Raw genomic sequence first — 22,019 nt, 5'->3', positions numbered from 1 at the left:
GGGGAAGTGGGCATTTAAGTAAGTCAGCTATATCAAGAAGGCTTCCATTGGTTCAAGTTACTCTTAATAATTAACTGAAACTCACAGTCTTTACTGCTTTGTGGAATCTTGGGTAGCTCAGCAGATTTTTGTATGATTTGACTTCTGACTCGCTTGACCGGAGCAATGACCTGACTTGATTTGCCTTGCTTGATTCTCACCATAAAGACTTTGGACTTGCTTGAGTTTGAGGCTTCAGACTTGCACATGACTTGTATATCAGTTGCTTGAAATGCCAATCACATCCACTAACATACTGGTTTCATAACTTTTACCTAATTCCGCTAACTAAAAAGCAGCAATAAAAACACAAGATAATTGATCAAATGCGCAATTTCAGTGACTGCTGCCCCATCACAATGCATCCGACTCTGGCTAATTGACAGTCTCTCATTGGAACGTGCCAATTATAATACATTCCTTTCCCTTCCTCTCTTTGTATTCTCCTCTTTCTTTTTCTTTCTTCATCCTGTTTGACGCACTACCTCGCCTGCTGTCCCTTGCTGCTCATGAATATGCATGCACAGCCTCCCTGTGGGGAGCTAAGTGTGCTAAATACAGCTTGGAAATGAATGGTCCCCAGCTACTCAACACCGCATACATGCCTCCATAGAGATGTTAACTTGGCTTCCTAAAATGACACGATCATCCCAACAAATATAGAATAATTAAAAATTATGTATTCAACTCATCGGATGTCATTTGGTTTGAAATATTTGAGCTATGCCACATAATACAGCACCTCACAAATGTTAATTTCTCTAAATATTTTAATGTATATAGTATTTCCATGGGGCAATATTGAAAAAAATGACATTTTGTTACAATGTAAAGAAACAAAATATGGCTGTCATCCCATCAAGTCTTCATCAAGTACCACATCCTCACTCATACGTTCTGAGCTAGTAGTTCACAAAATGTGCACCATGAAATAAAACGTCTATATAAGCTTCTGCTATATTTTGTATTAATATCTCTGATGCACTGTGATTTGCTGGCGACCAGTCCAGCCCAGGGACAGCTGGGATAGGCTCCAGCACCCTCCGCGACCCTCGTGAGGATAAGCGGTAGAAAATGAATCAATCTCTGACGCAACATATTTTGTCACTAAAATATACCCATTCAACTCAAATATTTGGCTTAACTGCATTTAATGAAACCTGCAACGAGATAGTATTTAAAATTTCAGTGTTGCTGGTCCTATTATTTTTCCGACAAATACACCACAGGGTGGCACTGGTATTAAACCCCAAGGTTTGACATGCCAATGTTTTTGGCCATGACTGTATATTCACCAAGAACGATATGAACGCAATACAAGTGAGGAAAATACAAGAAAGTAAGATGTCAGGAATGTGTAAGTTGTTGCATTAGGATAAGCGTCTATTATCTACATATCAAATCTATCTATCCTTTCTGTAGTCCCGATTACAGTCTTTGAGTCTGTCTTATGTCCATGGCTTGTTGATTTCTTCACACAAAAAATGATCATCACTGACCCAATTTCATCTCCAACATCTCTTGGTATGAGTTCAGTTGTCTGTGTCTGCCTTTCCTCAACCATGTCTCCTCCTCCTTGCTGTGTGTTTATCTCCACTTTGTAGCCACATCTGTTTTTCTTCAAGCCAAGCCTGAAGAGCAAACCATCTTGGAGGAACAAGCCAAGTAAACAATAAAGATGTGACTCAATCAAAACAAACCCCACTGTTGAGATAAACACATTGAAGGACCATCCCAACATGGATGAGAATTTATGTTGGAAAGAAGCAAATGTTGAGCTTGCATGACAAAAAGTGATTTTATGTATAATTTCCAGTGTGTAAGATGTAGCAGTGTTTGAATCGCACCCCCTAAATTTCAAGAGAAAATATAATTTTTTTTAACTAGGCAGCTCTTTATTTGATAGGAGCCAATCATGAGCTATGAAAAAAACGAGCTTATCAACCCATTGGAAAATTGCAGGAGGTCATTACTCAATATAACAGTCTGACTTATGGTGTCATCTTAAATCAAGCAACGTAACACTCAAAAGGTAGGTAATTATACATCGTATAAGTTTTTAATGTTATTAATGTGCGGAGGAGCATTTAATGAAATGGCACATCTTATTCATTTATTTTTTTTATTATGAAATCTTTCATAATTCTTTTGAATTGAGTGGCGTTGCACGCATACTTTGTTTCAAAGTTTGTCAGCCACATGCGAGGTAGACAAAAACGCTCATCTCTGTTCCATAGGTCGGCTGTTTTTGCAGCAACAAAACTGTAATTATCTTGTAACAGGTTTCAATACATATAGTTAAGCCAAATATTTAAATTGAATGGGTATCTTTTAGTCCTTCCACCTCGTGGTCTGTCACAGTCCTGGCAGGCACTAAGTGATGACTTGACTCCCACTGAAAGCAGCTTACTGGCCAATTGTCCAACATGAATGCATTAACACAATCAGCCGGCACTGTCAGGCCAGCACTATTTGACTGATGGATCCAACCACTCAGACCCTCGCACAATGAAGTCTTTATCCATTATTGGAGAGGAATTCCACATACTGAGGTGCTAATGACTGCCTGTCACTGGAAATGAGCCTACCTTTAAAACCTGCAGATTTCTTACATACTATATTCAGAAAAAAAGGAGCTTTAGTACTTAGACACATACTCCCACCATATACGCATGTGACAGGTCTCATGCTACGTACGTCAGTCACTGTGTTAAAGGGAGATTCTCTGCCTGCCTCTAAGAGGATTGGCTGGCTAAAGACTTTGAAGGCTCTCCATGTGAAGTGAGCGAGCGAAGAAAGAACATCAACTGAGTTAAACAATCGCACCAGAAAGAAGTCGGCTAAAACACGGGAGGACGCTTTATCTGCGGGAAGGGCCTTGAAAGTTATCCCTCATCTTCTCTACGGTATTATGGCAAATTGATGCCATGTTTGCTTTTAAGACTCGAAATGGCTCCACCTTACGAGACTATATCCAAGGATATGACTCCTGCCAGCGGAGGAACACATTTAATATTTGAGAGACCTCTGACTTCAAGAATGCACTTCAAAGTTTTCCCAGAAGAGTAGAAGCCGATATATCAGCAAAGAGACAACAGCAATTTGTTCCATTCCAACTTCTTCAAGGTGTCCTGGTCACAATACTTTTGCCCTTAAAGTACACAGAGACTCTGCCCTGGCTCAAACAATAGAATGGAGCCCCTCTTCTGGTCCCATTCTTGTTGGCAGCATACGTGTGACAGATGTACGCTTAGCGCAGCCGAGCGCGCCAGCAAAGGAGACAGGTATAAATATATTCCCACTGGGGGCCGCCAACCATTCCTTTCATGCTATGCGCTGCTGATTTAACATCGTTTTTTTTTTTTTTTCCCTGCAAACATGTGCATACACACAGGATTATTCTGCACACGCCTGCATTATCTAATGACATCAAATGAAAGGAGTCTCTCCAAAAAATTAGCAATTTGTGTCCTTTATCACCTCTGTGAGGCTATTTATTTCTCTCTCGACTTGTGCAGGTGCAATACATGTTGTGACTCTATTTCTTTATCTGTCATACACCAGACACCTCTGCCATTTGTCTTTCTGACGTTTCAGCTAAAAGCCGTGATTAAACCTCATACTGCCTGTCAGTGTCAGTGCAGTCAACAATTGCGCCACGCTAAAATAAAATAGCTAACTGAATATAGTGTGAAGGAATGTGCCTTAAAGTGAGTCTTGTGAATAAGCATGGGTAACATTGTGACAAGCCAAATTTGTAGCCACATCTCATATGTAAGACATATCCAGCACAAAAATGACACAATAGTACATAAGAGCATCTCTCAACCTCCCTCTTCCTTCCATATGGTTCTATCCACCAAACAAGAGCAAAAGCATTGATCAACCTCTGCATTACTGCTTCCCAGGCCATGAACATAAAACATCCAGGGCATTATTCTGCATTAGCCAATAAAGAAGTGCTGTATGGAAAATCCATTAGTGTCTACGGGGAGAGGATGAGAAACACCAGCAGACACGGAAGCCTGATGACTTGGGTGATTCATCTCACACTCTTACCGTACATATAAGAAAGCTATTCTAACAAATAGTTATACAAATAATCAAATGTTTCACTGATGTGAAACACTAAAACACTGATCATAAAAACATGACACATGGATCACAGTTACAGTTCACAAGACAGTCAGAGTGTTGACCTGTTTGCCCTCCGTTCCCTGTTTCTCATCTTAACATCATCAGTCTCTTGATGATGATTTTTAGTAGCCTCACAGTTTGCCTTCGCTCTTGATCTGAATCCCTCAGTGTGGTTCCTAATTAACCTCTAACTGACTGGATTGGGTCATATGTCAGACTTTCTATTATGTGTCGCTGTCCCTTAGCCCTTTATGAATCTGATCAAGACATTTGTACAGTTCAATGCTCTCAAATCTGTGTTGGATATGGCCCCTGTGTGTACCAGTAAGACTGTGACCCAGTACACAAAGCGAGGTTTATCTATTATACACAAGGCAACAAATAAGTCAAAACTCCCCACAGACACACTCTAACATTTGAGAGAATATCTTTCAAAAGGGGGAGGGGGAGTTAGTCTTTTCATCCATGTTCACTTCCTGGGGGCAGTGTCCAAATGTTTAGGAAAAAGGTGAACCCAATGGCTACTTGTATGAGAGCATTGGCAAAGAGTATGCCTACAAAACCAAAATCACACTTATGCGGTACATTTGCATGAAAGCTAGTTCTCAAAGTACGACAGCATTAAGAATTGTTTTAATTCCTTTAAAGCAGTGGGGTTTAAACTACTGCCTACGGGCCAAATGCGGCCTCCATCCATTTCAAACTGGTCTGTATCAAAGTATATAACTATAATTGACTATGGTCTGTGCACAAAATATATATATATTATTTATTATATATATATATATATATATATATAATATATATATATATATATATATATATATACGTTGTTTGTCTAACAAGATTACGTCTTTAAACTTCATAGTTTAAAGACGAGGTGAAGCTATTGTATTGAGAAAAGCAGAGTTGCCACAAAAAAAGAGGTGTAGACAAAAGTTCCTTCTTGTCATCTGAAAATTATTTTTGAAAATCTATCCGTGACACAGCTCACGTCCATGTCCCAGTACTCTCGGCACCGACCACAACCCACACACTCCTCAGAACAGACGTCACTGCAAGTTTCCCACAGACTGCCGAAGCCCAGACTGTTGTCCTCTTTTTCTTAATCTTGCTCTTGAAATTATTTGGTTGAGCAAATGTTGACTCCAGTTGCACAAAAGCCTTGAAATGATGACAAATACAGGCATATTCACATTGCAGCACGGGTGATGTGTTGTTTTGTGCACTAGTGTATTGTACGATTATATCGTAATCTTGACCCTGCAGTAGTTGTTGCGTAGTTACACTGTAGTAGTAGTAGTAGTTGTAGTAGTAGCAGGCATCACACAACCATGCAAAAGCAACACATGTTCATTTTTTTTTTACTTAAAACGCAAATAATAAATTACTCATACTAATAACAGTTCATGGATGCTTAAACAAATTACAAATTTTACCATATTTATTCCTTTTTCATTTTGAATGCAGTCCAATGATTGGCCCCTTGCCATTTCAAAATATTCAAAAACAATATAAACTAATATCAATGTGGCATTGAATTGCGATGCTGTTTGTAAAAACTTTACATAAAGATCTCATTGTAAGCCTGTCCTGTTCGGTCACTGTATAATTCCGACTTCAGGCTGTCCCGGGGTGCATATGCATCCCACCATTGCAAGGAAACAAACTGAGCTTAAAGGTCAATTGCCACACCACAGTCGCAGAACTTTAACAAACATGATGGAAATGCCATGGAACCAGAGGCTTTGAAAACATCACATTGGTCATACTCTGAAGGTGTCCCTTGTGGCAGCGCCATGCTCTAATTGAGCACCCAGAGAATGTGAAGGAAGCCACAAAATCAACATCGCATATAACTATTGTGATGGCAGAAAGAGGTCAGGCATTGTTGTGATTCTACTTCATGAAAATATAAAGCCAAAAACGTGTGCCTGAAACAGGGAAGCTCTCGGAATTCTGCTGAAACATCATCATTATTTTTGTGCCCCTCTTGATATGCTATGAATTACTCCTCCACCACTTCACCTATTTCATCTCCAGTCAGCTCACGTTTCAATTAACAGCAGCAGAAACAAATCACACAACTATTTTTTTGGGCAAAATCCATTTTTCCAGCCCCTAACAATGGCATCCAATAAGCCTGGGCCGGGCTCAAGTGGGACGAGAGGCGGAGGGGAAACAACACAAGTGCTGCGATTGCATTCGGCTTTAATGAGGGAACAGTAGAACAAAGATAAAGCCTCTTTAATGCAGCAGAGAGAGAGAGAGCAAAGGCATGAAAGAGAGATGGAGGCGAAACGAGAGGAGGAGGAGGTAAGCAGAAAGGATCTGAAGAGTGTCAAGGCCATGCAGCATGTACAGTTATATGACAGAAATGAGATTGAGAGGGAGGGAACCGGCTCTGGCATTAATTTTTGATTACCGGATGCAAAAATCCAAATGTTGACAGTCACTGCTTGAAGAACAGTCACTGAATTTCATCCAGTTTTACTTAAGTTTACCATAGTTTACCAACAAACAGCCCATACTGAGAAATACTCCAAACAGACTCGTTTTAATGTGCAGATTTTTACCGTATAAAGTCGAGCTCAACTATAAATGACACACATCTCTGAAAAGAATGTTTATTTCAAAATAGACCTATTGGGTCCGCACTTGCAGACCCCGAGTTATGCAACACCGAAGTGTGCAGGGCCCAGGAGAGACAATTATGACTTGATTGGGATGATGATCACTGTATTCTTATCCTTGTGTATTAGTCACACACCAGTTGTGCTGAAAGGTCAGTCAGTATAGGCAAAGTAGTAATAAGCAAATGTCTCCCATTTCTGTCTGGATATGTGTGAATATTTTTGTCCTAAAAGGTCATTGAGTTACATTTGTTACTTCCAACAAACCACTTCCTTTTTAGATTTTTTTTTTTAGATTAAGGTGAGAAGAGCGCACAACATGCTGGTTTTGGGGCATATTGTGTAAACTCTGTAAAATGCTGGACCACGGGGATAGGTTGCTATGGCAACCAACCGCAGGTTGCCAGTTGCGGAAAAGGAGAACGTATACTCCATTGATCAAAATGCATTCATTGTTGATACTATGGACAAGTGAGGAATCAACATTCTGCTGACACGCTGTCGTGTACTTCTATTTCAGATAAAACTTGACCTTTCGCTATTGACCATGAATTCTACTACCGCCCACCCACACTCACACATGCATGTATACACAGGCACACACACAGAGACCAACATGTATGTGTGTCATGCTTCCATACCTCTCTCAATGTGAATTAACCTTTTGTCATCGGCACCGAGATTGCATTGCCTTGCCTTTGCACAGCACACACATATGTAGCTTGTTGCATCACAAGCTCGCACCAAGACAGATGCGCACACAAATAAGCGCCCTATCTCACCTCTATGCCACTCCCACAATGTAAACACAGTGCAGGCAAAAGTTGAAAAGAATGTCGTATGGTCCCTAATTCCAATTCAATGTTGATAAATGAGATCTGTGATTTAGAGGCTCTTTCCAAGCTTCAAATGGTAAATCATTTCTCAAATGAGAGTACAAATGGAGAGAATAAGCAGTGTTACAAATAATATATCACAATTAACTTTACTATGAAAGCTCATGGCCGCCATCCTGCTGGAGACAAAATGCTAGCGACCGACTTAAGATACCACTTGAGATGGCTTATATAGCTAGTATTGTCAACCTTGTAAGCTTCTGTTATCCCATGAAATATTGCCAGGGAATAACTATTCCAAAAAGAAGAGAAATATAATCTACTTCATAAAAGGACAGCAAGCTTTTCTCTATACTGCGCCGCGCACCCGCGCCTCAGACATTTATCAACCAGGGAAGGAATTGTTTTGTCTCCACAGAACAGCACGAAAATAAAACTTCATCCGAGGCAAAGTGAGGGGTAATGTTGCATGACGTTCTCTTCATATCGCCGAGCTAGAGGTCACCCTCCCTGTGCAGAGAGGAAACGACGAGAGGTAGAGGGGAAATAACACCCCCTCATCTCACACCTGCATGATCGCCTATGCCTCCATTGGTGCTCTTGTGTTTTTTTCCACCAGCCTTATGGGAAAAACAGCTTGACAAATCACCACTGGGAAGCGTGACATATTAACAGCAGCTCTTGCAGCTGACGCTTCATCACCAGAGCAAGTATTTTGACAAACTCATTAAAAAAATATCTTGATTGGCAGGAGACATAGTGAGCCAAAGACTTGGAAAATATAAAATAAAAATAAATATATTTTTTGGGAGGCGGTGGAAGATTCTACAGAGTATCGTGGCATTTTGGTTCCAAAGCCTTTTTTGAGATTTGAGACAAGACTTTAGGGGAGGGGAGTCCGAGCCTTTTCTGTAGTGGGCCCAAAGCTATGGAAGTCTCTCCCCTCTCATGTAAAAAAGGCCGGAAGCTTTAAGTCTCATCTTATAAGCCACTTTTATTCTCTGGCTTTGAAAATTTGCTATATAAATAAAGTGGATTTGGTTGTATTGAAAATATCATCTTACACTGTTCTGGACAACTTCCACATGACTTTAATTGGATAGTAATAAACAAATAAACCAACAAATCTATGTATCCATCCCTTTTCTATTACACCATTTCTCATTAAGTTTGAGCTGGAGCCTATCCCAGATGGGCACACCCTGGACTCATCACCAATTCATGTATATAAAGGTACATATAAACAAACATCCATTCATACTCACATGGCCAATTTCCAGTTGCCAGTCACCATAACATGCCTATTTTGAGGACGTGGGAGAAAACCCACGCAAGCAGGGGAAGGACATGCAAACTTGGCACAGAGATGTTCCAACAGAGATTTGAATCCAAACTGAACAGCACAGAAATGTGATTCTTCCCAATAGCACTGCAGTGGCATACATAACTTGTCCAAGAATAATAGGCAATAATAATGTAAGAATAATAGGCAATAATAAATACCCTATACAAGAAAGTGCAGTGGTTGATCTATTAACTTCCAGTTAAGAACCTGGAAACGCTTGTTTAGTAGTCTTCAATAGTGCTGACAACAAATAATGCTCATGGGATTGAAGCCCCACCCTACGAGAGTGAAATACAATTATTAACCGGAGAGCACTCAAGGAGAGAGAGAGAGCATTCAGGAAAGGGAAATGGAGTTTTGATGAACAGAGGCAGATGGATGATTGACATTAGATCAATTACCCCAGCCACTCATAGTTACCACACTCTTGTACAAACACGAGTGCTGTAAGTAACACAACACAGCAGTTTTCATAAAAGTAAGTGCATAATAATAGATGCCAAGTTTTGAGCACAGTGAACGAAGCATTCCAAGAAAATACAAGCTAAAAATGCAAAGGCACAAAAAAACTGTTGGATGTAACGAGAGCTGTTTTTAATATATGTTGAAAGGACCGTGTGATGCTTGTGGACCAGCGCCTGAGCCATTCGCCTAACTTACAAACCTCCTGCTTGGCAGATAACAGTTATCACATAAGCAGTATACCACCCCAGCCCCTACTGCCTGATCTGTAAATTCAACATCTGGGATGGTCCTGGATTTCCGCTTCCATTAGGAATGCACTGGCTGCCCTGTAATCAATCTTGTTTATGGCCGCTCGAGTTATCGCACTCACTTGGCCTGTGCTGCTCTTCCTCAATGCTGCGATGAAACAAGCTGCCATTTTGTCCTCACCAGAAAGCTAAGACCATATCTTACAAATCTGACAAATAAAAAAGTCAACAAAACTTCAAAGATCTGTATTGCCTGTCCTGTACTGCCAATGATAACGGCAATGATAATAGTCTATTTTGAACATGTTTAATAGGTTATATTCAGGAACATCATATTTACAATTCAGCATGTCCAAAAAGAAGTAGGAAGAAGCAGATATTTTTTTTAATCCTACCCCTTCTCCATGTCTCAGTGATTACTGTTCACTTTCTGTGTTGAGCATGTCCCAGTTTACAAATTTCTTACAGGGGGAAAAGGGATGAACGTGTAATACCATAGTCACGCATGACTACAGTGTTGATGCAGGAAAAACCACTTAATTTTCCAAAAGAACCAATAACTGAATATTCCACAGGTCTGTGATTATGGCAAAGGGACCTCGACACGTAAATAAAGTGGTTCTGTGAATTCCTGTTGCTCAGTACTGTGGAGCTGAATGTGTCCTTGCCTTGCCCAGCATGCTACCATGGCCTGGCACACATTATCCCTGCAGTGGAATGATGAAAAGGTTCAGACGAGATGACAGAAGCTCACCGTGGCATGGAGCACAGTGGCAACAAGCCGGCGTTCACTTTTTCTCCCCCTGGGCTCTGTTCCAGTCCAGTTGTGAATCATGTCCACCATCTCCAGAAACCCCCCGTGGAGAATATTTAAGTGTGTCAAGGCAAGATGAGTTAGGGCCACACAGTGATATCCTCCATCTCCCTTCCTTTGCCTTCACCCCCGTTAATTAATCTCAGACTCTTTGTTGCACTGCAAATTCTGCAGTGTTTTTCCCACTTGCTGTTTTCTCCAAAGTGTAGGCAGCATGCAGGGATGGAAGATGAGTTGCAGTGGTAATTCCACATATGTCACTCACAGGACACAGATGTGTCAGCTGAAGGCGTAAAGCATCTTCAAGTAAACACAGGGTAAGCGAAGTAAGGATTTTTTTTTCCAAGTGCTTTTCTATGCTGTAAGATTGAATTTCCCCAGATCTTTACATTTCCATTCTCAAAAATGCACAGGGTCGGTGATGCTTCAAACAATAAAACACACACAAGGCAGCAAACAATAATTAACAGCAGGACTCATCAGACAAACACGAGGGCATTAAAATAGATTGAGTATGGAACAAGATTTACTAATAGACTGGCCGTTCCAATCTGATCCCATGAGCTAGTCAACACTCCGGTCTTGCAGATGGAATAAACAAAAGCTGACACGCAGAATCTTCTTGTGACGTCTGGCTTGCAGCGAGTGCTCTGTCAAGGAATTTGCATTTTGTGTTGAATAATTGATGTCAAACATGAAGTGAACCGAAAGCATTTTTAAATACAATGAAGTGCTGTGCCGAAAGGCCAGCCGAGCAAAGCCACTTCTTAGGATGAATGATTAATGGGCCTCGCTGTGTGTGCACAATAGGTGGGAGGAAATGGGACAAACAATACTGAAATGGAACATCCACAGTCCTATACAGCCACTTGTAATTGTCCTCTCATTAATTTGCAACTGAAGACACCATGTTTATGTTTTCTTCAGAAGGGATGCAGCGGTGGTTCTTGATACTTTATTGATAGCCAGCTCAGTCTGTGGATACTCAGATCTCCTCCTGAAGGACCCCCTCCAGTTTCAATAATTCAGGTGGGCTTACATCACAGCACCCTCTGAAGTTGTGACCTCCTCGTCTACAAAGCCAAGGTGTGACCCACGCTCATGCTTTCATGCACCGTGGGTGGCTGAGAGATTGTCCTCCCTAAAAGGGTTTGAAATGGATTTCCTGCTTATAACCAGCCAATCAGCGCCAAGACGGCCATGTCGCAAAATCCCCCTCCTGCAACACTAAGAACCAAGAGTAATAGATGCCTTGTCAAGAACAACGGATTGAACAGCATCATCATTCATATCCATTAGTTTGTGATAAATGCTCATGCGTCCTGTTGTGCCTTGGAGGGGGATTAATCAAACCGCCGCCGGGGAGGACGATGAGCACGCCTATTCTCACACTTTATACAAATGTCAACCATGAAATGCTCCCTGCTGAAGAACCTCTTCCTGTTATCAACATGCACATGATGATGCTGACACCTTTTGATCATGTCATTTATCAATTGAGGGTCAATAACGCTTCATCTAACCAAGACATTCTGGTTCGTTCTACACTTCCTGCTTATTTGGTAATGGTAATGGTTTTATTTCATTTGAACATGCATCAGATTACAATTGAGTGCATCACATAATCAGTTCACAGTTCCACATGTCCAAAAGGAGTAGGAAGAAGCAAAGCTTATTAAATCCTACCCCTCCGTCTGGTACTTTTACAATCAGTAACTGTTACATTTGTTCACTTCCTGCTTTCCATTTTTTGTAATTTTTTGTCCCGTACCGAAGTACGAGGTGATATGACCATACAATGACATTATGTGTACCAATGTAACTGTCCATATAGTGATTTATATAGTACATCATGACTGGTTCAAGACTCTAAGATATGGTAGAACCAGAGAGCAATAAAGAGTGTGGAGTGATTTCTGATTGAGAACAAATTTCAGAAGGGTTTGTTCCTCTTATTTAACCTAAAATAGTAACAAAAACAGCTCTTAGTACTGCACAGCACAGTTTTACACTACACTTAAAACCATGCACAATAATAAGCACATTATTAAATACAAACCTATGCATAAAAAAATAGTGAAAGTTGTGAAATCTCATATTCTTCTAGATCTCCTCTTAGGTGTACGTAACGTTGAGGTCGGTTTACAAGCATTGCTGACCACCATCACCGCCTCCATGTTGTCTTGTGCTGTCCAGCGTCAAGGACAAACTGATGAGCATTATTGTCATTGTAAAGGGACAAGACATTGTTTGTATTGAATCACATTAGACATGTTTAACGGTATTGAGTATGTCCATACTTTTCAGTGAAGAGGCGTACTGACCTCCCACACAGTGCACATTGAGGAATAGTTACTGCCTCATGTTTACATATTTACTCCCTAAACAAATCCAGCACAGCCCAGCCTTTGACATATAGAAGTCATGGAGTGTTCAGATAACTTTTCCTTTGTCGGCTATAACATCAAGCAAAAATATGGATGCTTTGACCATATTGGTTGGCATATATTGACCTGTATTGGATTGGTTTTAGCAATTTTAATGCCCAAAATGTATGAAATTAACCCCCCACATGTACATATGTGTATGTGGCCCTTAGTGAAATTACTTGCCTTTTCATGTTTCATTTTAAAAATCAATAAAGATGTTTACACCAAATCTAGACTGTTTTATGTTTTGCACTTTGTTCCTTTGCTGTCCCCAAAATGAACCGAACCATGAAATTAAAACAAAGGTACATGACGTGATTATGACGTCCCGATACACCTCGAGGCCCTAGTGGTAATTGTGTAATGGTACACACTGCTGCCCTTCGTGGAGACCGTGTGAGCCCCAACACTCATCCATTGAAGATGTCCAATGCTGGTCCCAACCCCAGATGAAAGTTTTGCATCAACATCATCTGACAATAAAAAAAAATCAAAATCATGCAAATGACTTGCTGTGGCGCTTAAAGACAACAGCATCGTCAAACCGAGACCCTCAACTTAAACCTACAAATGTTATATGTTCTATATGCTCCCCTTCGTAGCAGAGGTGCAAAGAAGAGTAGGAGGCAGAACAGGAGAAAAAAAAAATTCAAGATAGCGAGCTTATCTCAACTGTCCAGAACACCTGAGGCATCCTTTCAGCTTCTCATCAGTGCACATGTGTCCATGCATGCGTTTGTGCGCCTTCCACACTGTGTGAGGCCAACCTTCATGAATACTAATGCACCCTGTGAAAGACAAGGGCTGTGACTTGACTCTAAAAGGAGACAGCTCGACAATCGAGCACACACACATATACGAAAACATACAAAACATGTTCTGCAGCCGAGAGATAAAGTGACGATTATCAAACACAGCGGCTTGTCATGCACGTAGTGACACAGTGATACGGTACAATTTGAGATTATAAGGCCACACTCACACTTTGAAGCCGAGCGCTTTTATTAATTTTCAGGGAAGAAGGACAAAGTGGGAAATACAGGGAGCAGCTGACATCATTAGTATGCATGTGTGGTCAAGCTAAACAAACAGACGCGGGGGATTACAAGCCCAAAACTGTTCTCTCAAAAGCGGCAGAGCAGGACACGGCAATCAATGCTTCAAAAGAACAGAAATAAAGGCGGAGAAAATAGACAAAGGAGGAGCATAACACCTGCAGAGAGCAGCTCGAGCGAGGAAGGGGAAACTAAAAGGACAGCGGTGACAGCTGAGAGATCCTGAAGGCCGTCGTTTTAGCTAATTGGCATAAAATCAATGTGAAAATACTTTTTTTTTCTCTCCAATTACTTTGAGAGCAGCGGAACGCATTGCCGTGATTATGGCGGCAGGCCTGTAATTAACATCAACACAGTGCAAAAATATAGACTCCCTCGTGTTTTCGCAGCACTGCTCGACATGGGCGATGACTGTCAACTAGAATGATTGTGTATGGGTGTATTTCCTCACCAAATATTACACTTTTATGGCGTGATTATAGTTATTGACAGTTAGCCTACATTCCCCTACTTTTTATGTCTTTGTTTCTCCAATTTTGTTTAGACTTTTACGTCATTCCGAAAGACATTTTTAATATTTTTAATATACACTTATAGATATATTTTACAACATTAACTATAGACAATGTCAAAGAAGTCCACTAATGTATTTTGATTATTTATCCGTCCATGTCTGAGTGAGGTTAGGTTGCAGGGGCAGCAGTCTAAGCAGGGAAGACCGGTCAGGGCAAGTTCAATAGTTAGGAGACGTTGGGGAAAACCCAGGACTGTTGGAGAGAACTATGTCTCTCAACTCTCCCCTCCCCAGAAAGGCGTCCGGGATGCATCCTGACCAGATGCTTGAGCCACCTCATCTGGCTCCTCTCAGTGAGGAGGGGCAGTGGTTTCACTCCCAGTTTTTCCATAACCATTGAAGGTAGGAATGTGGATCAACTGGTAAATTTAAAGCTCTGTCTCTGTCAACAATCCGTCTGTTGATCCCCAGAGGTAGTCAAACTCCTCACTTGGGGCACAATCTCATTCCTGACTCATGACACTGTGCTTTTTTCCGGATTCTCATCACCGCTTCACTTGATCCGGATCCAGTGAGAGTTGAAGATCATGACCCGATGAAGCCAGCAGGACCACATCATCTGCAAAAGGCAGACATCCAATCTTGTAGGCAACAAACCAGATCCTGTCAACTCCCTGGGCGTGCCTGAAATTCTGGCCAGGTATCTCCACTAAAATCTTCTAAAATGTCCTCCAGGTCAGTTTACAAGCGTTGTTGACCGCCATCACCGCCCTCATGTTGTCCTGTGCTGTCCAGTGTCAAGGACAAACTGATGCACCCGGTGGTGAAATCGCTTGGAAGCAATCCATGTAAAACATCAAAGAATTCCTGAATCCAAATGAGCTATTTAATCCCTTTAGCTCGATGCGGCGGGGCGTTCGGGTTGGATTACCTCAACATGGCAAACAATCCGCTCCCTGTCTTCCGACTCAGACATTGAAAATGCATAGGTGTGTGTGTGTGTGTGTTTGTGTGTGTCCAAGCACAGATGTGTTGACAGATGAAAAGCAGCAAATGAGGGCAAACTAACCACCGGTGCATGAAAACAATGTGTAATTATAAATAAGTCTGTGGCACATTTAGTATTAGAATGAAATAGCACTCACCAATGTAACAAAAGCTATCTTTTAAGAATCTAATTGTGAACCAGCTTCACACCTTCTACCTCTTCTGAAAGTTGCATGAATTAGACACAAGTATTAGACTGAAAGCCGTCATTGTGAGTGTTGGGTAGAGTGTGGCCAACTAATCACCAAGCAAGACTCACACAAATGCCACAGTTCAGTGGTCAACGCTCTTCAATTAGCAGTAATCGGCAAGCAATGTGGGTGAGACTCTTGAAATAAACTCTGGCACCAGCTGCTCATTGCATCTCATATGAAGAGTAAACAAAGGACCTCGGTCTCATCACGATTGATGATGCACACTGAAGAGCTGCAAAGTTATGACATGGGACTGGCTACTTATGAGAATTTAATCAAGCGAAATTAACCTCTTCAAGTCTGGACTTTCTATAAAAAGACATCCAAAATAAACACTGTTAATCTTTGCATATGGTATAAAAGTAAAGGATACCAATGGTTAGAAAATATACACATTTTTGCTACTGGATAAACGCAAATAAAGATGCTTGTTCAGTGAGTTTTTGCAGTAGAGGAATTATACTTGTACCGGAAAGGCTAGGCGTAAGTGTTAACTTTCACAAGTTGGCATATCGTACGGTGTCAGACTGTGGCTTGTTTTCAACATTTGCCCATTTATGTGCTTTGAATTGTATTGCATTATTCCAAGATGGGTCTGTTTGATCTTTTAGCTGAGGTTCTTCCAGTTACGTTAATGTATAGCATGAGCCATGCAGAAGTTACCATAGCAACACAAATGCAACCACACTGTTTCCTGTGAGGGGGTCCTGTGGTTTTAAAAGGTTAAAGTTGGTAATAGATGTTGGATTAATCAAACCACTAGGGGTGTGTTGTTTGGTCAAGTATGAATATGATCATCCGATACCTGGTGAGCACCAAACAAGCAGATTGAAACCGCTTGACAAATGGGTCTTGGTCCGCTTTGAACTCTGGTGTAGCTCAAATGTAAACACCACACTGAGCAATGTTTTAAACAAAAGAACCAAAAAACATGCAGAAATGCCAAATATGTAAGATAATAAGTGTTGTCTCTGTGCTCTGTCTCCTTTGTGTGGGTGTGACAACGGTGCTCTATAAAAAGTACATTTTAGAAGTAACCTAATAACCTAAGTAACCTAATAACCTAATAGTATGTTTTAGAAGTAATAACCTACAAGCCAGCATACAGCATTTTGGTTTGGATACGTTAGGTATTATGTTGCAAGCTGACCAATCAAACCTTAACTTTCGGCATATACTGTTTAGTCTGTTAACAAAAATACCAGCGTGACCGCAAGGCCAAGCCCACCAAAGTGGAATCGCATATCTTTGTAATCTTTAATTTTTTTGGTCCAGAATACTGAACAACAATTCTGAACCCAGCCTAGGTCATTGTCACCAAATCAAACCTCACTTAACATGCTAGAACATCACAGGGCCAGAATATTCAATTTTTTCTTATAGCAGGTCTGGTGAGAGGGAATATTTTTATGTTAATTACAACCATTGAAATAGTTCAGTGACTCAGGATGTGAGAGGGGCAATCCAATTATACAAGCGAGGCAAAGGAGGAGGCAGGGAAATAACAGTGAAGGAGAATAGGAAGACGACCCTTGTGCCTCATCGTTTTATGATAGTTGATAAAATAAAATAACAGTATCAATTGCAGCTGCAAAAAAACAAAAACAAAACAAAACAAAAACAGCAGAAAAGACAGAAAAACAAGAAAACAGAATTGAGGCATTCTTATATCCTCGCATTAGTATGAAGATTGAAGATGATGCTGCTGATGTGCTAGAGATAAAGCCGGTACAAAAAATAACACTCATCTCCTATTTGCTCCTCATTTGTGTGCACAGTCACATCGCGATGCACGAGGCTGTGAGATGGGAGCAGAATATGATAACCATAAATCCAATGCAGCAGTGAGAAACTGATGACACCACTGCGGCCGATTGACCTGAGAGGGCCGACTGATGCTCCTCACCGCCCCCACCCTGATGCCACACTGATTGATGCTGTTTATACACAGTGTGAGAAAAGAAAGGGTGGGGTGGTTGAGAGCAAAATATGGTAGAGGATAAGAAACACGCTTCATGTCTGAAGTCATATGCATGATGTTTTTGGTGGGAGGCTCATATCCGTTTAGAGTTTTTCAACACACCAGGTGAGGTAAACACAAAAACTCTCCAAAACACAGTTGTCATTGAAAAGAAAAACACTTTTTTGTTGGTTTGTCTCCTTAGGTCTACTCCTTAAAGTAGCCAAAGACCCATTCCTTGGGACATACCAATGAGGTAATGGTCAGGTACAACATTTAGATTTATCACTGGACCCAACATTGCTGTTCCACTGTTGGGAGACGGGAAGCAAAAGTGGAAAAGAAACAGCTTCTGGAGGAGAGATATGGATGAAGGTGTTGGTGGCCTATGGAAGCTGAGGCAGAAAAATGGGGGCCTTTGCAGAGATGACACCAATCAATAGCTGGATGTACCTTTGCCTTGCCATATTTACTCAGCTTAGAACCCATTGCCATATATATCAAACCACTGAGGATAATTAACTCCCCAAATTCACAAAATACACATCATTCCAATGTCACATGCACTCTCACATTGGTCAAGCCAACATAAACAATGGTCTTACCATGGCCCCCACGTGTCAGAAAGGGCATCCGGTTGATGGCAATTGGCACAGTGCCATGCTTATTGTGGAAGTGGTGGACATGATGGGTGGTGCTGAGGGAGGAGGAAACTCTTGCGGCCACGGCTGGGCATGGGAGCACCAGAAGGGCCAGTGAGAGCACCAGTCGCAGCAAGAATGCCGGACTGGCCCAGACCACAGGTGAGGCAGCCACGGGCCTGGCCACCACCAGGAGCCCTCCGTCCACCTCCACTTCCATTTCCTGCTCCATGAGGGAGGGGCCTGACAGAAAGAGAAGGCCCCTCCCTCGTTGACGACACAAACTGGGAAAGAACATCTCAAAGGAATCCGGAGCCCATCATCCCCTGCTCTTAAGCCCAAGCAGGGAGGGGAATAAAAAGAAAATACTGATTGACAAAATGAAAAAAATCCAACAAAAATTATGTGAAAATTAAAAAAAACATCCTTCCTGAAAAGAAAGAACCTCCAAATCCTGCGACAGTCTTGTATTGGTATCCAAATGTTGTATCCTCGAAAACCAAAGCAAGTCTCCTTCTGATGAACTTTCAAATGAAACGCCACCTTTTCTTAGCAATGATTTAACTCCATTTCGTCCCCTTCCCAAAGATCTTGCTTACATGGGGATACTTAATTGGCTACGCCTGGTCGAGGAATTCGATGGGTCTCCTCCACCCACAGCTCAAGCCTCTGTGATGAGGAGAAACACTCCAGCTATCCTGTTGGAACTTTTTGTTTGCAGGTGAATGAACGAAGAGCTGGGAGATGACAGAACACACTGGACTGCCAGGATGCAAAGGCAAAAGGTGAAAAGAGAACGAGCAAGACATCCAGATGAAGCTCAGAAGCAGTCCGGGCTTTAGCAATGAGATAAATAAATTCAACAAAAGCAGGACAAAATGGTTGGCTACCTCCGCGTGCGGTCCTCTCCCCCCAAGACAAATAAATCAATATTAGTAATGGAATGCTCAGCAGTGCCAAAAAGGAAGCGGATTAAAGCATCACCAGAGCAACAATCCTGAGACTTGGGACGAAGCACTGTCCTTCCACTTGCTGCAGGTGTAATTCCTCTTGGTTGTTCCCTCCTGCTGCTTCAGCCCTCCAGACGAGCGGAGGCTGCTGGTCCTCTCGCTGGAGCTCCGAGGCGAGCTGCCGCAACTGCTGCATTTGCTGTGAAATTCATGCTAATCGAATCAAAAGCTGCAGCAGAGAGAGCATCCTTTCTCCTGCCCGCGTACTTCTCCCGTCTCCTATTTTTTTTCCTATCTCTTTTTAAATTCCCCCTTCCTCTGATCAGCTCAGCAGCCTCGCCCCTCGACGGGTGATTTGCACCAGGGCAAGAAAGGTAGAAGACAGGAGGTGAGGACACACACTCGGAGCCTTTGAAAACACAAGCGATGACTGTGAGGCAGAGCGGAGTGCGTGCGTGTGTGTATGTGTGTGTGAGTGTGGATAGAGCGGCGTGAGAGGTAAGAGAGCGCGAGGGGGAGGGAGTAGATGGAGTGAAAAGAATTGGGATGTAACAGGAAGATGGGAGGCACAACAGTGTGTGAGGCGAACTGCCCACTTGAACACACACATGAAAAGATGCTTTCTCTAAAGCAAAACACAAACATGCCGCATCATTTGGTACACATGCAGGAGTTGACTTTATAAAAATAATAATGCTCTGTTTTGATAGAGTAGTATTAATTTAACAATGCACATATGGTTATGGCTGTTCTTTGCATTATACTGAGAGCTGTTTCTGATTAAGCCTTGCATGCGGCTAAATCAGGTAACCAAAATATTAGATGTGTATGCCTTCACATATTTTTGGGTATGTATGCAAACATTTTTTCTCAGCCAATATGGCACACACCTTGTCAATACACTGCATGAGTCCAACCGTGTTTGCCATGTATTGTTATTACAAAACGTGCCTGTATGAAGCCCGGAGGCAGGCTCTCAAAATGGAAACTGGAACCAGAAGTCATTGCCCCCTCACTCTGTTGGTTGACTCTGCTTGCTAAGAGTTTGCTAACAAAACTCTCTGCTTTTTTATCTGATCATGGCAAGTGCAAAGTTACAGGTGCAGACATAACTCATAGCAAAGTATAAAGGTGTCATCGGTCTGAATATCTCTTTTTTCCTGCTGCTCGTCATTGCCATCTTAGTCAACAATCAAGTCTTCAATCGAGGTAAAAGTGATGTTAAATTCATCCCTTTCATTCAACATTTATATGCATTTTTAATGTTTTCTTGCATGTAAAACTATAATTGTGTAATATACATTTTGAGTGTTAATTCCATGTAAATCATTTAACTTGCTTTATTATTTCCTATGTGAAAAGCTGATTCAGTCAGGGTACATTGCAGGTTTCATCAGACTTTTACACAATGGATTACTGATGCTGAGGTGTGACTGTATTTGATCTTTTTTAGTCATATGGGGAAAAAAATGTACACCCCATAGTGTGCGTATTTTACTCCTGGAGTGCCACATACAAAAGGGTGAAAATCCATCAAAACATGTACCCCCTACTACTACTAGCCTGTGCTTTTATTTTTTTCCCTGATAAATACACCATATAGTGGCGCTGTATTTAAACCACAAAGTTTGACCCCCATAAATCACCTTGAAATGTCTCCCACAGCTCAATGTGCTGCTCTACAAAACACCTACTATAACCTTAGAGTGTTTAGCCGAATTGCCAGCAAATCTGGTCCACAGATTTAGGGGACTGACAGACATGTGTCAGCAAAATATGAGCAAGATTGACTGAAAACTATGTCACCCATACTTATCAAACATGCCACACTATTATGATACATCTTTATTTTGTGGTTTTAACTTCATATCTTGCCTTTCTTATGTTACGGTACTTTAACTATATGACCATATTATTGCAACATCTCACCACACCACCAAATATTATTTGGCATGCAGTACATCATGTGTAATAATACATTATTGTGTAATAATACATTATTAATCAGTTTCAATGAATGAGCATCAGAGACATGGGATGATACAAATAAAATAAAGCAAAGAAAGACGAAAAGTCAGGGTGAAATCATCTAACAAGGAGGGAGATGCACATGGTGTAGAATGTGGATGTATAAATAATTAGATAGGGGACTGCAAGTAGAGCTAGCAGAGTGTTGTGTGTATGCTAGTGTGAGTGTGTGTCTGCATGTGTGTTGGAGCCGAGCAGAGCAGAGATGGAGTGAGATTGTGTATCAGATGAATCACGGTTGATAGAGATCTAAGCTAAGACTCGGTGAGGAAGAGCAACACAGAGAAAAATTGCCCCAAAACGGAAAAAAGTCAGCATATGTCATCTTCCATGGCAGCAGAAAGAATAGACTCTATAAAGAATAGAATTATGAATTATCACACAGACACACACAGACACACACAGACACACACACACTAGGTGAAAACACCCCAGCAGAGGCTGTCAGGCTGTCAACATGAAGTGACATCCTGGTGTCCTCATCATGCACCAACACTGAAGTCAGACAAGGAATATACTATTACATTATCTACTAAGGATGTAGCGATACAGTCAGCTCACAAGACAAGACGATACACGCTGTTGGGTTCAGAAGAATGAGACAAGACAGCATTCTTTAACATTACTGTTCAGAAAACAAAATATAGGACTGGACAAACAGACATGTTTTTATACCAATACAAT

The 22,019-nt window shown here is 41.4% G+C and overlaps 1 protein-coding gene across 19 annotated transcripts in view; it reads right to left on the bottom strand.

Moving 5' to 3' along the window:
• nrxn2b (neurexin 2b) overlaps positions 1-22,019 on the bottom strand; it is a 371,144-nt gene that overhangs the window by 93,331 nt on the left and 255,794 nt on the right. Inside the window, exon 1 of one of the 19 annotated variants that reach the window (XM_058066946.2) lies at positions 18,322-19,825. The exons of 17 other annotated variants lie outside the window; for them this stretch is intronic. In XM_058066946.2, coding sequence (XP_057922929.2) covers positions 18,322-18,655 — 334 coding nt within the window. In that variant the 5' untranslated portion in view covers positions 18,656-19,825. Of the gene's footprint in view, positions 1-18,321; positions 19,826-22,019 lie in introns of those variants that run through there. One more of the 19 variants, XM_058066945.2, reaches the window with a different exon arrangement.

The sequence above is a fragment of the Doryrhamphus excisus genome, linkage group LG2 (assembly GCF_037039965.1).
Source record: "Doryrhamphus excisus strain RoL-2023G ecotype Guam linkage group LG2, RoL_Dexc_Guam_v1.1, whole genome shotgun sequence".
Classification (NCBI taxonomy): domain Eukaryota; kingdom Metazoa; phylum Chordata; class Actinopteri; order Syngnathiformes; family Syngnathidae; genus Doryrhamphus; species Doryrhamphus excisus.
Note: the sequence above shows the minus strand (reverse complement) of the source record. Positions and strands in the feature narration are given on the sequence as shown.